The sequence below is a fragment of the Cnephaeus nilssonii genome, assembly GCF_951640355.1.
Source record: "Cnephaeus nilssonii genome assembly, chromosome: 4".
NCBI lineage: Eukaryota > Metazoa > Chordata > Mammalia > Chiroptera > Vespertilionidae > Cnephaeus > Cnephaeus nilssonii.
Genome location: NC_137075.1, coordinates 22,356,085 through 22,370,601, shown reverse-complemented (window position 1 = coordinate 22,370,601; position 14,517 = coordinate 22,356,085). Strand labels below are relative to the sequence as shown.

At 45.1% G+C, this 14,517-nt stretch overlaps 1 protein-coding gene across 1 annotated transcript; it reads right to left on the bottom strand.

Annotated features, from left to right (window-relative positions):
* Positions 1 to 9,681: 9,681 nt before the first annotated feature.
* Positions 9,682 to 14,128, bottom strand: CFL2 (cofilin 2). Its single transcript, XM_079769524.1, has 4 exons — positions 13,849 to 14,128; positions 12,468 to 12,775; positions 12,273 to 12,349; positions 9,682 to 12,178 (listed from the first exon to the last, which is right to left on the bottom strand). Exons 1-4 carry the CDS (start codon positions 13,849 to 13,851, stop codon positions 12,066 to 12,068), a joined length of 501 nt encoding a protein of 166 aa, XP_079625650.1. The 5' UTR covers positions 13,852 to 14,128; the 3' UTR covers positions 9,682 to 12,065.
* Between the last annotated feature and the right edge of the window lie 389 nt (positions 14,129 to 14,517).

Here is a 14,517-nt window from a genome sequence, read left to right as displayed (position 1 = left end):
ATTAAAAATGTTTTTTCCCCCCTTACACATTTACAGATTTCCTGTTGTCTTTTCTGAGCCAATTTGATGCTGAAGTGACTTTAAATGTCAGTAATACTAAAAATATAGTATTACCAATAAAAGGGTAATATGCTAATTAGGGCGGGCGTCTTTCAGACGACCATCTGGACGTCCTTCCGAACAGAGCCACAGTGGATGGCGGCTGCCGCTGTGAGGGCCAGCCGGAGGCCCAAGGCTCAAGCAGCCATGGTGGCCGCCAGTGGCAGCAGCAGCAGGGTGATGGGGGCAGAGCCTTCCCTTGATCGGCCAGGTCGCCTCCGGCAAAGGGAAGCCAGACTGCGGCTTAGGCTGGGGGCCGAGGCAGAGGCAGGGGCAATCAGGCCGGCAGGGGGGCAAGGTAGGGGTGATCAGGCTGGTAGGGGGGCAAGGTAGGGGCAATCAGGCCAGCAGGGGGGCAGTTAGGGGCAATTAGGTTGGCAGGCAGGCAAAGGGGTTAGGGGTGATCAGGCAGGCAAGTGGTTAGGAGCCCTTTGGGATCGGTCCTAAACCAGCAGTCGGACATCCCCCGAGGGGTCCCAGATTGGAGAGGGTGCAGGCCGGGCTGAGGGACCCCCCCACCCCCGTGCACGAATTTCGTGCACCAGGCCTCTAGTTTGCAAATAATGATTAAAGCTACACCTTTCATTTAATTACAAAATTAATGAAGTCCTATCAATTCTCCTACATTCCTCTCAAATATATTTGCTCCAAATGTACTTGCCACTGCCTTAATTCAAGCCTCCCCTCCTAACTGCCTCCAATTTCCTCACCCTCCCATGCATTCTCAACATGGTCAGATTTGTGGTTCAGAAAGATCATGCCACTCCTCTGCTTAAAACACTGCTCTGGCTCCTCATCATGCAAGGTCCCAGGTTTGATTCCGGTCAAGGGCACATGCCCGGGTTGTGGTGTCCATCCCCAGTAGGGAGCGTGCAGGAGGCAGCCGATCAATGATTCTCTCTCATCATTGATGATTCTATCTCTCCTTCTCCTTTCCTCTCTGAAAAAGAAAAAAAAAATTAATTCATGATTTACCTTTCTTCCTTGTTCTTTTCTGTATTTTGCAGAGGTTCCACACTGAACATGGTCCTTTTTATTTAGTTATTTATTATTATTTTTGAAAATATATTTTATTGATTTTGAGGAGGAAGGGAGAGGGAGAGAGAGAGATAGAAACATCAATGATGAGAGAGAATCATTGATCATTTGTTTCCTGCACGCCCCACACTGGGGATGGAGCCCACAACTTGGGCATGTGCCCTGACCGAAATCAAGACCTCCTGGTTCATAGGTTGACGCTCAACTACTGAGCCATGCCGGCTGGGCTGAACATGGTCCTTTTTAAATAAAAACACAATTATTTTAATGAGCGACTCAGAAGAATATCTACCATATTAGTGTGGCCCATAATTTTAGGGTTTTGCTATGAGAATGTCATTAAATTTTCTGTTTCACCTAAGGCTCATTTTCTAGAATTCTATTCATTTACTTTACATATTGCTAAGAGAAAGTCTGAATGAAATAAAACACCCAGCTCAGAAGGAAACTTATTTGTTGCAGTGGCAATGACACGTCTAGTAATTCCAAAACTTTTTCCTATGGCCAGGATACAAGATATTAATTCAGTCACCTGATATTTCTTAAGAACGCTGTACTATAACTATAAAGCATTTTTTTCTTTAGCAGGCATATAAAAACAAAACTAAGATAAGGAGGGAAGTACTGCTAAATCAACTTCATAACAAATATAATTCTAATACAGCAATTATTCAAAGGGTACATATTATTCAATATGCAATAGTATTAAAAACTATAGCCCAGTTGGTGTGGCTCAGTGGTTGAGCATAAACCTATGAACAGGAGGTCACAGTTTGATTTCCGGTCAGGGCATATGCCAGGTTGTGGGCTCAATCCCCAGTGGGGGGCATGCAGGAGGCAGATGATCAATGATTCTCTCTCATCACTGATGTTTCTATCTCTCTATCCCTCACCATTCCTCTCTGAAATCAATAAAAACATATTTTAAAAATAAAAACAATAATCAACAATTTTGTTTTACTCTAAAAACAGCAGTTAAGCCTACAAAAAATCAGATACATTATAAAATCTAAATATATTTCAAATTAGGAAAATGGCTAACACCAGTTTTGTTAACTCCTCATCCTCTTCCCCCCATATTAGACTTTTTGAAAGGAAAAACTATATAAGATTTCTATACATTTCTAACACAATTATCAATAAGCAGTAATAAATCGTTGATACATATCTATTTTACAAAAAAGGTATAAACCATTTAATTTAACCCTTATGTACAATTCTTTTCCACTTATTTCATGAAGTCTACATCTCTTTCATGTATATACTAGTGGCACAGTGCACAAAATTTGTGCACATTAAAAGGGGATTAATTAGAGGAAATAATTTAATATTGCTATTTTCCCTTTCTCTATAATAGAAGTGTCAGAGATGAAAGAAAATTAGTAAAATGTATATGAAAACCTTCCTCCTGTCAGAGTCTGGGGTGCACCATGGGACCCAGAGTCAAGTCCCCACCCACCCACATGCGCCTCAAAATTGCGTGAGACCCAGACCCAGCCGGCCCCCGCCCCATTGGGCTAGATCCAGACCTGGCCAGTCCCACCCTTGTCAAGCCCTGCCGGGCAGGGGACGTAGCCTCAGGTCCCCAGGCCCAGCGAAAGGACGGGGGGCGGGGGGGGGGGGGCATGGCCTGAGGTCCCCCAGCCCAGACCGGGGCAGGGGGCATGCCTTGAGGTCCCCCGTCAAGCCCCGCCAGGTGGGGGACATGGCCTGAGATCCCTTGTCAAGCCCCACTGGGTGGGGTCATGGCCTGAGGTCCCCCGTCAAGCCCCGCCAGGTGGGGGACATGGCCTGAGATCCCTTGTCAAGCCCCACTGGGTGGGGTCATGGCCTGAGGTCCCCCGTCAAGCCCCACTGGCAGGGGGTGCAGCCTCAGGTCCCCCGTCAAGCCCTGCTGGGCAGGGGGCGCAGCCTGAGTTCCCCCGACCCAGCACTGGGGGTGCACCTTGAGGTCCCCCGTCAAGCCCCGCTGGGTGGGGAGCACGGCCTGAAGTCCCCTGTCAAGCCCGCCAGGCAGGGGGATGCAGCCTCAGGTCCCCTGGCCCGGTGCTGGGGCGGGTGGAGCAGCCTGAGGTCCCCTAGCCCAGCATCAGGACAGGGAGCGCACCTTGAGGTTCCCCATCAAGCCCCTCTGGGCGGGGGGCGTGGCCTCAGGTCCCCCGGCCTGGTGCCAAGGCGGGAGGTGCGGCCTGAGGTCCCCCGTCAAGCCCCACCAGCAGGGGGGTGCAGCCTCAGGTCCCCTGTCAAGCCCCACTGGGCGGGGGGCGCAGCCTAAGTTCCCCCGACCCGGCACTAGGGGTGCACCTTGAGGTCCCCTGTCAAGCCCCGCTGGGCGGGGTGTGTGGTCTGAGGTCCCCCGGTCTGGTGCCGGGGTGGGGGGCGCGGCCTGAAGTTCTATCAAGCCGCACCTGGTGGGGGGCGTGGCCTGAGATCCCCTGTCAAGCCCCACGGTGGGGGGGGGGGGGAGAGGGAGGGGAGGGCAGGTGGCGAGGGAGGGCGTAGCCTCAGATCCCTGCTGATTGCTTGTTAAGGCTCCTTATGGGAACTTGGCTTCAGTTGTGGGTGCAGCCATCTTTGTGATGGAGTGATGGTCAACAGCATATTCCCTCTTTATTAGATAGGATATTTTTATCCTTACCGGAGGACATGTTTTTATTGATTTTAGAGAAAGAAAAGGAGAGAGGGAGGGAAAGATACAGTGATACCCTAGCCCAGTGGTCGGCAAACTCATTAGTCAACCGAGCCAAATATCAACAGTACAACGATTGAAATTTCTTTTGAGAGCCAAATTTTTTAAATTTAAACTTCTTCTTACGCCACTTCTTCAAAATAGACTCGCCCAGGCCGTGGTATTTTGTGGAAGAGCCACACTCAAGGGGCCAATGAGCCGCATGTGGCTCGCGAGCCGCGGTTTGCCGACCACGGCCCTAGCCGGTTTTGCTCAGTGGGTAGAGCGTTGGCCTGTGGACCAAAGGGTCCTGGGTTTGATTTGATCAAGGGCACATACCTCGGTTGCAAGCTCCTTCCTAGCCTGGGCCCTGGTCAGGGCTCTTGCAGAATGTGTTTCTCTCACATTGATATTTCTGTCTTTCCCTCTCTCTTCCACTCTCTCTAAAAATCAATGGAAAAAAATATCCTTGGGTGAGGATTAAAAAAAATATAGGGCTATGAGAGATACATCCATCAGTTGCCTCTCAGCGCCCCAAACGCAGATCAAACCCTCAACCTTTTGGTGTACAGTCGATGCTCCAAACAGCTGAGTCATCCAACCAGGGCTCATATCTTATTTCTTGTGTGGTATAGCAAAGTTTTATGATTTCTAGAACATAATAAATACTCTGTTGCCATTTTCATAAAACTGTGTCTAACTATGCTAATGTAAGAAGTGCCTTTCTTTTTATCTGGTGATTTAGTTTGCCGCTAACAAAAAAAAAAGTCTCCATCAGCTCACAGGAACACATAGAAGGCTCTGGGCCATATGCCCAGGAATTTTCTGATTCATTCAGTAACTATCAACTTCCCAAAGGAAATATTTGAAATTCCGCTATTAAAAAAAAAATAAAACGAGCCAGGCTGGCGTGGCTGTGGTTGAGCCTCAATCCATGAACCAGGAGGTCATGGTTTGATCCTGGTCAGGGCACATGCCTGGTTGTGGGCTCGATCCCCAGCTTCACCCGGACTCAGGGGCGCGCGACCTCACCCGGACCTGGGACCCAGCATCACCCAGGCCCCGGGGCGCGTGGCCTCACCCGGACCCAGGTGTACGCGGCCTCACCTGGACCCAGGGGCGCGTGGCCTCACCCGGACCCAGGGGCACGTGGCCTCACCTGGACCCAGGGGCGCGGCCTCACCCGGACCCGGGACCCAGCCTCACCCGGATCCAGGGGCGCACGGCCTCACCCAGACCCGGGATCCAGCTTCACCCGGACCCGGGACTCAGCCTCACCCGGACCCAGGGGCGCGTGGCCTCTCCCGGACCCAGGGGCGCATGGCCTCACCCGGACCCGGGATCCAGCTTCACCCGGACCCAGGGGGGCACAGCCTCGCCCGGACCTGGGGGCGCGTAGCCTCACCCGGACCCGGGACCCAGCCTCACCCGGACCCAGGGGCGCACGGCCTCACCCGGACCCAGGGGCGCGTTAGAAGAAATATTTTAATACCGCTATTCACCCTCTCTATAATAGAAGTGTCAACCAAATTCATGATCGACAATGACAGATTGAAAGACACGTGCAATTGGCGCCAGCGAAGGCTTTACAGTATATGTATCATGCATGCGCAAGTCAACTTAGCCTTTTATAGATATAGAACAAATTTGCTTAATTAGATCTGCTTTCTGATGTAGCTAAACTTTTTCCAGCCTAGTGAAGCACCCCAACTTCTCTTTCAGGTAATTGTCAGCAACACAGCAGTAAATATCAACACGAAGATTATTATTGTAGATCACGCAGGGAGAACAAAGGGTAAAATATTTAACTGCAGCACTGTTTGACTATATTCTGCGCAGTGAGAAAACCTGAAGTCATTTTCAAGGTCCACCATTTCTTACTTCTTTTCAGTCGGGTCAAGTTTCTAAATCTCCATTTTCCGGCTAATGAAAAGAAAATAGGATTCCACTCAGTTTCCTATCTACCTACTCCAGGACTTCTGTGAGGATCAAATGAGATGAGGCATGGGAAAACGTTTCACAGACATTTGGTTACAGTGTAAAGTGTTTCCACCTGGGTATAAAGCAAGTTGTGTTCCTGGGCTGAAGAAACTGCAAGGTGGCTAGTCATAGCTAGGGAGAGGAAGCCAGGTGTTGCTACTTGACGTCATTACCTGGACAGTGGGAAGGACACTTAGCATATTAGCCTTTTATATAGATAGATAAAACCAAAATCCAAGAAGTGCACCCAAGTTCTTTACACAGACAAAAGGAATGTTAGATGGGTCACATTCTCAGACATTTTGCTCTCACGGTAATTTACTCTGAATCTGTTCACTTTTTTATACAGAATTCTAACAAACTTGGCTTTCCAAATCAACATGAGATGAAAAGCAACAATTATGAGCCCTAGTCAGTGTGGCTCAGTTTGTTGGGTGTCCTCCTGTGTACCAAAAGGTTGCTGGTTTGATTCTGGGTCAGGGGCATGCAGGAGGCAGCTGACTGATGTCTTGCTCTCACATGCATGTTTTTCTAAGAAAACCCAAAAAACAATAAAAAAGCAATTATGAGAAGCTACTATAGACAAAGCATACCGATAATAGCAAAAAGCAGTATCTGAGCGTTTACAAGTATGAAAATCAAAAGGAAAGCTACTAAAAAAAAAGTCATAAAAGGCCAAAGTTGACCCTTCTAAGGTTACTTACTTAAGAGTAATTTTACCTACTTCAGGAGACTCTTAAATCAGCATGCTAGTACATTATACAATTGAAATTAATGACGGCCTTGAGTCAATCTAGTTCCTTCTGTTCAAGCATGACATTTTGCTATCAGCCTACCTCTTGATAGGGTGACCACATCTGGTTTGCTTGGGATTGTCCCAGCTTAAGCCTGTTGTCCTGGCATTATTATTACTAGCTCTTCCCTTTATTCTTCAAAGTGTCCTGGTTTGGACTATAACTTTTAGGGTCATCCTACTGAGTGTTTACTACGTGCCAGGATTTATTCCAGGTGCTTTCACTTGTCCTCATAATCCTATGAAATGGAGTACAATTATTACCCCTCTTTTAAACATGAACTAGTAAGACTGAGAGGTTAAATGATTTCCCTAATATCATTCAATTAGTAAGTGTTAAAGGCCTAAAGCCTGTATGTGAACCCAGACATCTGACACCAAAGTCCTAAGACTTAAAACACTATAATACATATTATCATCTCTCCTTAGGAAGATGAGTATTGAACAGGAGGAGGGAAATATGCAAGGTTTTAGAAGGATTAGTGTGTGTGTGTGTGTGTGTGTGTGTATATATATATATATATATATATATATATATATAAAGAGGTATCAGCTTTCTGGAAAATGTCTATATAGTCCTATGGTTTTCATAATCCCATAAATTTACAGTACTGAAACATCTAAGAAAATCTTTTTTAAAAAAAATCCTCACTTGAGGACATGCTTTTTATTGATTTTAGAGAGAGGAAAGGGGGAGGGAGAGGGAGGGAGAGAGAGGGAGAGAAACATCGATGTGAGAGAAACATTGATTGGCTAGAGATTCAACCCACAACCTGGGTATGTACCCTGACCTGGAATTGAACATGCCACCTTTCGATATATGGGACAACACTCCAACCCAGTCACACCAGCCAGGGCAGAAAATCTTGAAGTGTAAATATAGTTCAAATTTTTATGAGCATGGGCTTTCTTAGGAAACAAAAATTTCAAAACAGTAATATTTCTCTATTTCCTGTTTCACTTTTTTATTTCAAAATTATTTTGGGGAAAAATAGTATCTGATCAGTCACATGTGAACAAGCAAACTACACTAAAAAAAATTAATAGTTACAAACATCAGCCCTAGCTGGTTTGGCTCAATGGATAAAGCGTCGGCCTCTGGACTGAAGGGTCCCAGGTTCGATTCCAGCCAAGGGCACATGCCTGGGTTGCCGGCTGGATCCCCAGTAGGGGGCATGCAGAGGGCAGCCAATCAATGATTCTCTCTCATCATTGATGTTTCTATCTCTCTAGCCCTCTCCCTTCCTCTCTAAAATCAATAAATTAAAAAAATAAATAAATAAAAAGAGCCGAAACCGGTTTGGCTCAGTGGATAGAGCATCGGTCTGCGGACTGAAAGGTCCCAGGTTCGATTCCGGTCGAGGGCATGTACATTGGTTGCGGGCACACCCCCGGTAGGGGGTGTGCAGGAGGCAGCTGGTCGATGTTTCTCATTGATGTTTCTAGCTCTCTATCCCTCTCCCTTCCTCTCTGTAAAAAATCAATAAAATATATATAAAAAATAAATAAATAAAAAGATTAAAAAAAACAAACATCAACTCAGAGGCTACTTTATTCTTCATCCTGAAAAAGATGCTACATATCAGCTAATTAGGCTTTAAATGGTCATATTAAGTAGGTTACAAAAATAAAGAGGTTCAAAGACAATACTGTATTTATGTATGTATGTATGTATGTATGTATGTATGTATGTGGTTAATCCTCACCGGAGGATATTTTTCCATTGATGTTTTAGAGTGTAAGGGAGGAGGAGAGACAAAGAAAAACATTCATCAATTGGTTGTCTCCCACAGGCACCTCAACCAGGGTTGGGCATCGAGCCTGCAACAGAAGTACGTGCCCTTGACCCGAATTGAACCAGGGACCCTTCAGTCCTCAGACCGACACTCTATCCACTGAGCCAAACCGGCTAGGGCTGAATACTTATTTTTAACATTTAAAAAAATGTTTTATTGATCTTTTACAGAGAGGAAGGGAGAGGGATAGTGAGTCAGAAACATCGATAAGAGAAACACAGATTCAGCTGCCTCCTGCACACCCCCTACTGGGGATGTGCCCACAACCAAGGTACATGCCCTTGATTGGAATCGAACCTGGGACCCTTCAGTCCGAAAGCCAACACTCTATCCACTGAGCCAAACCGGTCAGGGCTTTAACTAGTTTTTTAATCTACTTAACTGCATTCATTTAGAATGGATAAATTATTACAGCCTCATAGCCCTTTCCTGTTTTGTAAAGGGCTTTTCCATATTTAATCCTCAGCAACCAGGTATGGTAGACAGATAGTCGAATTCTCATAGTAGGAAGAAACTGAGGCTCAAAGAGATTAATTTGCCTAAATGCATTATGACAGGAAACTGAAGTGGAGGGATGACTCCAAATTCAACATGGAAAGAAAGCAATTACTTTAATGCTTAAGAGTGAAAGAAAAGCCTCCGACTTCCTACTGGTTGAAACAAAACATATTATCTATAAATTCACGCTGTCTGAAAAGCAATAATCACTGGAGCCTGCCTGCACTTCTCTAGTAGCTTTAATATCCATTGAAAAAATGAATAATCATATTTGTTTTGGATCTCAAAGTATTAAATTTGCAAGCAAAAACTGGACCTATAAAAAGCAGAACCAGATTATTTTCTCAGAGTGACAAATGTAATGAAAGGTATTCCCAACTCCTCTATGATTTACCACCGCTGAGATTATTCCTTAACAAGGAAACACTTTTAAAACAATTTTCTTCCAAAGCTCTTTTGCCAGATTCCATAAATTAGTTGCTACCAAGGACCTATATAAGAGAAACTCCAAACTAAACAAAAGGCTCTTCTTCCAATCTAAAAAGGTACATTAAATACACGATGCTGGCCACATTACATAATGATGGAAAACAACAGCTGATAGCCAGTTTGGGACACATGCCAACTGTTCCCGTTTGTCTGACAATATTAAAATTAATTGCTACAATGAAAATCATTATCTCTAAATGAGAAAGTATAATCAACTAAAATCCTAAAAAAAGGCTCAAGATAATGGTGCCTCTCTGATTTACAATATTAGTTTAAAAAATTTTAATGTTCTGAAGTATAAGTAAACACATCTCAACAGCTTTATATATTTTCATATATTTTATTTTTTAACACTTATAATTTTGCAAGCTAGCAGTAAAATATTATCCTCAATATTTTACTAATTAGCACCGTATGCCTTTTAAAGCTAACTGGAACATTGTTTCATTGTAAATGATTGTAAAATAAAATGATCATATTAAATGCCAAATTAGTCTCAAGTAACATGCGAACCATTAATTTTATCAATATTTTTGGCTTTATGCACAAAGATGTATTTCAAAGACGAACTTAATAGTAAAATCAGTTCTGTCAATCTAACAAATCAAAGTACCACAGTTAAAGCAATATTTAATCTCTGAAATTATATAATTAAAGAGGCACATATGAAAATTGAGAAATCAGCTATAAAAAACCAAAAGATACTATATAACTTATATAAAGTTCCTTATTTCTTAGAAAAATGAGGAAAATTCCATGGTACAAGTATCAGTTAAACATATGTTTTTGTATATGTCAGTATCTTCCTGCTTTACTTAGAGGAGTTTGGCCTTACCAAAAAGCTATCAGGATGTTCAGGGTAATTCAAGGGACAGCTGGAAGCCTGAAATAAAATTGCTCAGTGCATAAGATCCCAAGCCATTCATATAATTTTAAATGGAAGCCCAGATATTTAACTTCTATTTGTTTCCAACTAAAAAATCTTTTGAAAGTACGGAAAAATATCTAATTAATATATTCAAATTACTTCTACACATTAAAAAAGGGGGATTTTTCATTTCCTGTTTTGTGATAAGAGCATTCTTCAGAGCTATGGGGTTAAGTTCTAAGCCACCACTGACTGCTTACTAGCATGCCTGTTTTGCATACCAGTAGAATCCAGTCCAGTTTTGCCATTTGTGGATAACTATGACAAGATACAAAAGCATGTGTATGCCATAAATAGCTCTGGCTAACAGCAAACTGCTCACACTGAGCAGATCAAATTCTCTATAAGGAGAGCAGTATGGACTACGGCCAAACCCCACTCCTAATGTTTAAAACTGCTACATCAATTATTTTTTTTTCCAATTTGTAAAATATATTAAGAAATAGTAGCTAAAATAAAAGTCCCTAAATATGAGAAGTATTATTAAACTTGTGGACATTTTACAAATTATTTTTATTATAATCAAATACATAAGAGCTTCCTGCTTCTACTACTTAACTACTTAAAAATGTAAACGTGAATTAAAAAATAACTACCCTAATTTATCCAAAGAACAAATCAGGTATTGGAGAGTATTTATGTCAAAGTGCAAAAAAAAAAAAAAAAAAAAAAATTCTGATCTCCATATGAATACATAAAGAAATAAACTAATACTTATAAAAGTATCCCTCTATATTTTATATTAGTTGGCTTTAGGATAGTATATCTTTTTAAACCAAATAAACCCAACAAAACTGGAAAATACCATGCATGAATGTCGTACGAAAAAATTCTTAAATGACCAATGCCGAGATTAATAATAGCTGTTTGCTTCACATAACATTTGCAAAATGTCCAAGGAAAACAAGGCAACGTTCCGTAACATGCCACAATTTTTATTGCAAAGTGGCCATTTTTGTGAGGGCGGGGAGTTTGATCTCAAAAACAACGTTCCATTTAAGGCTCTTTTATACAGAAATTGCCATCATGACTGATAAAGTATCTTTAGTGTTGCAAGACTTACATGGTAAACATAAAACTCCTACCTACACTTATTCAGTAGTGTACACTCAATGGAAAACAAAAAGGCATTAATAACAGCTACTTCTTTTCAGAAGATATGCAGGTAACAGGAATGAACACTGACTTACTAGGGTAAGTTGATGACACAGTTAACACAACTTAATTGGCATTCCTTTTGAAGGTGGGAAGTTAAACTCAATACAAAAAAAAAGTGCTTTCAATGCATAGTGTTATATCCGTGCTGCCATGTCACAAAAACAGGCTTGCCAAGGCAGGTGAGGTGTATGAATGCTGGAGCCTCACAGAACTGCAATCAAATGCAACGATAAATAATACTGAATAAAGTTTACCATCTGACCAGTGGATAATACTTTCAAGGCATTCAATTAGCTTACCCTTTGCAGTACCCTAAGCTATTCACATTGACAATCACATTCAGTGTAGTGCTTGCTGCAAGGGAGGCATGTAACCAGCTGTTTTGGCTATAATTTCAGGGGAAGGCATTCCTTGGGTTCTACATCAAAGTAACAGCATTGAACAGTCTAATGGCAATCACTGATAGGCTGCTTACATGAATGATATTTCCTTCATCCATTGTGTTGGAAGGACCCAGTGGGAAGAGGAAAAACAAAAACAAAAACCTAATACTATTCCAATTGACTGAGCTGGAGAAATGGAAGCTCCTTAAGATCCACATGGCACTTGACTGTCATTTTATAAGGGTTTTCCTTCAAGTGAAACGACTACGTTGCCTCCCAATTTCTCTCCAAGTGTTGAACGGTCCTTTATGTCATCCAAGCCATTTACTTGCCACTCATGTTTAATACCTAAAAAGAAGAAAAAAAAACAAAACATGACCCCATTACCTTATTATAATTAAGAAAGAGTAATTCCTCTGCACAAAATATTCCATGTTTGTACCTGTAAATTTCTTCTTAATGGCATCTTTAGAGCTAGCATAAATCATCTTGCTTTTTAAAGGTGCACTTTCAGGAGCCCTACGGAAGAAAAAAATAATTGTTGAATACCACTTAAAAGAAAAACAAAGGCAAAACTGACTATGTTAATAACAATCCTTGCATTTTAAAAGTACTTTTTTCTTTTGTTTTTACACACCAGAATATAAATACTAGGTCTTCTTTCTTAGACTCTTTTGTTTCGTATGTGGCATCGTACAAAGCATATCGGCAATCATTCAGAGGTAGCAACTTCACAAAAGATGTGTAGGGGTCCTCTACAGTATCACCAATGTCACCCACCAAGATCTGCTTTGCTTCCTCTACAATTATTTGTCTTTTGTCATCGCTTAAACAGAAGAGAACGGCTTTCTTTCTTTTTTTGATCTCTTCTTGTGTAGAAGATTTCCTTACTTTCATATCATTAAAAACTTTGATGACTTCATCATTCACTGTAACTCCAGAAGCCTAAAAAAAAAAAAAAAAAAGAACAAACAAAAAAAAAGAACAGTAAATCAGAACAAGTATTTTGGCTTAACCAAAATTACTATTTGCCTGGAGAGGATTCACTTTAGTCTGGACATCAGAAATTGCACCTTCCCGTGCAAGCAGTCCAATCAGATTTGCCACATTTTAAGTGCCAGTATGTTATGCATCTAAGGCCTCTAACTCATCCGGCCCCAACCATTCTTTTAAAAGTGGTTCGCTGGTTGAAGTAAATGGGAGGTCGATGGAAAGGGCCAAATACAAGCTGTCCCATCCCTGAAATGTTTCCTCTTTCACTGGGTGATGTCAGAGCTTCGGGAGCAGCAGCAAAAATACCTTCGGTATTGTGTCAACGCTGCAGGCCTTAAAAAAACACTTGGATTTCAGTTAATGCTCCTGCTATTTTTTTTTTTTTCTTTAAAGTCATCTAGCCAGTGCCGTTTCCTCATAAGGAAAGAGAATCAAGTGTGAGCTCCAAACCGCCCACCGCTTCACCATAACTGCCTCCCGGCGCGAATGCAGGCGCCGGGCTAACGGGTCCGGTGCAGCAGCTTTCCGCCCGAGAGAGCATTTTAACCAGACTTTTCGCACCCCCCCAAGCTCCCCGAAAGGGTTTTTATCACGGGCCGCCCGGACCCTCGCCAGAACCCTTCGGCCGGGGCTTCAGAGCACGCACCCCGTTCGGATCGCGCGTGTTAAGGAAAACCGGGCGGCGAAGGGCAAACGCGGCGCGCGCGGGGCAGCTCCGCAGCCTCGCCCGCGCCGGCCACCGCTCCCGGGGCCGCCCCCCGCCCCCCGCCGCCGGCGTGGGCCCCCCGCCGCGCCCGCGCCCCGGCCCTCCCGCCCCCAGGAATCCGAGCAGCGGCGGGGCCCAGCCTGACGGCGGGAAGGCAGGCCGGCGGAGACCCGGCAGCGGGGCGCGGCGCAGGAGCGCCCACCCTTGAGGCCAAAATCAGGTTAAAATGGCGGTCTCCCTCCCAGGCTCGCAGGCTCGCCGCGCCCGGCCCCGGCCCCGGCCCCGACCCCCGGTCCCCGGGCCGGCGCGCCCGCCTTACCATAGTGCCCGCGGCTGTGGCTGCGCGGCTGGGCTCGGGCTCGGCGGCTCAGGGAGGAGGGGAGGAGGGGCGGGGAGCGGCGAGTGCGGGGCACGCCGGGAGCTGCAGCCCGAGAGGCGGCGGCGGCGGCGGCGGCCGGGGGGCTGCGGACGCGGGCGGGCGGTCACGTGGGCACGCCCCGGCCGGCCCTTCCGCCTCCGCCCCGCCCGCGTCCTCGACCTGACCCCGGCGCGCGCCGGCGGGCCTGCGGCGCGGAGCCGCCTCCTTCCCCCGGCACCGCCCGGCCGGCGTCCCCGGCGGAGCGCGGCTCCCGAGGGGCGTCTCCGCGCTGCCTCCGCGGGGCGCTGCGCCCGGGGCCGGTGCGCGGGAGGCGGGGGACGCGCCGAGGTGTCTTCTGTCCACCGGTGGTTCCCCTGGCAAGGGGCTGGATTCCACCCTTTGGAGTCACGTTGGAAAGCCCCCCCAGGCGCGATGGGGTGGATTGTCGGATCTCCTTCCTCCGGTTAGACGAGGGAAACACTCTAGGGTGGGTCACCCCGTTGATTGGATTACTCCGGAAAAAACAAAACGATAAGCAGGTGGACAATCACGGTCTGAAGCCTGTGGTGGAAATAATAGGGGGAACATTGGCAGTAACATCCCGTGGTGAAACCCTTTTCTGTGTTAGAC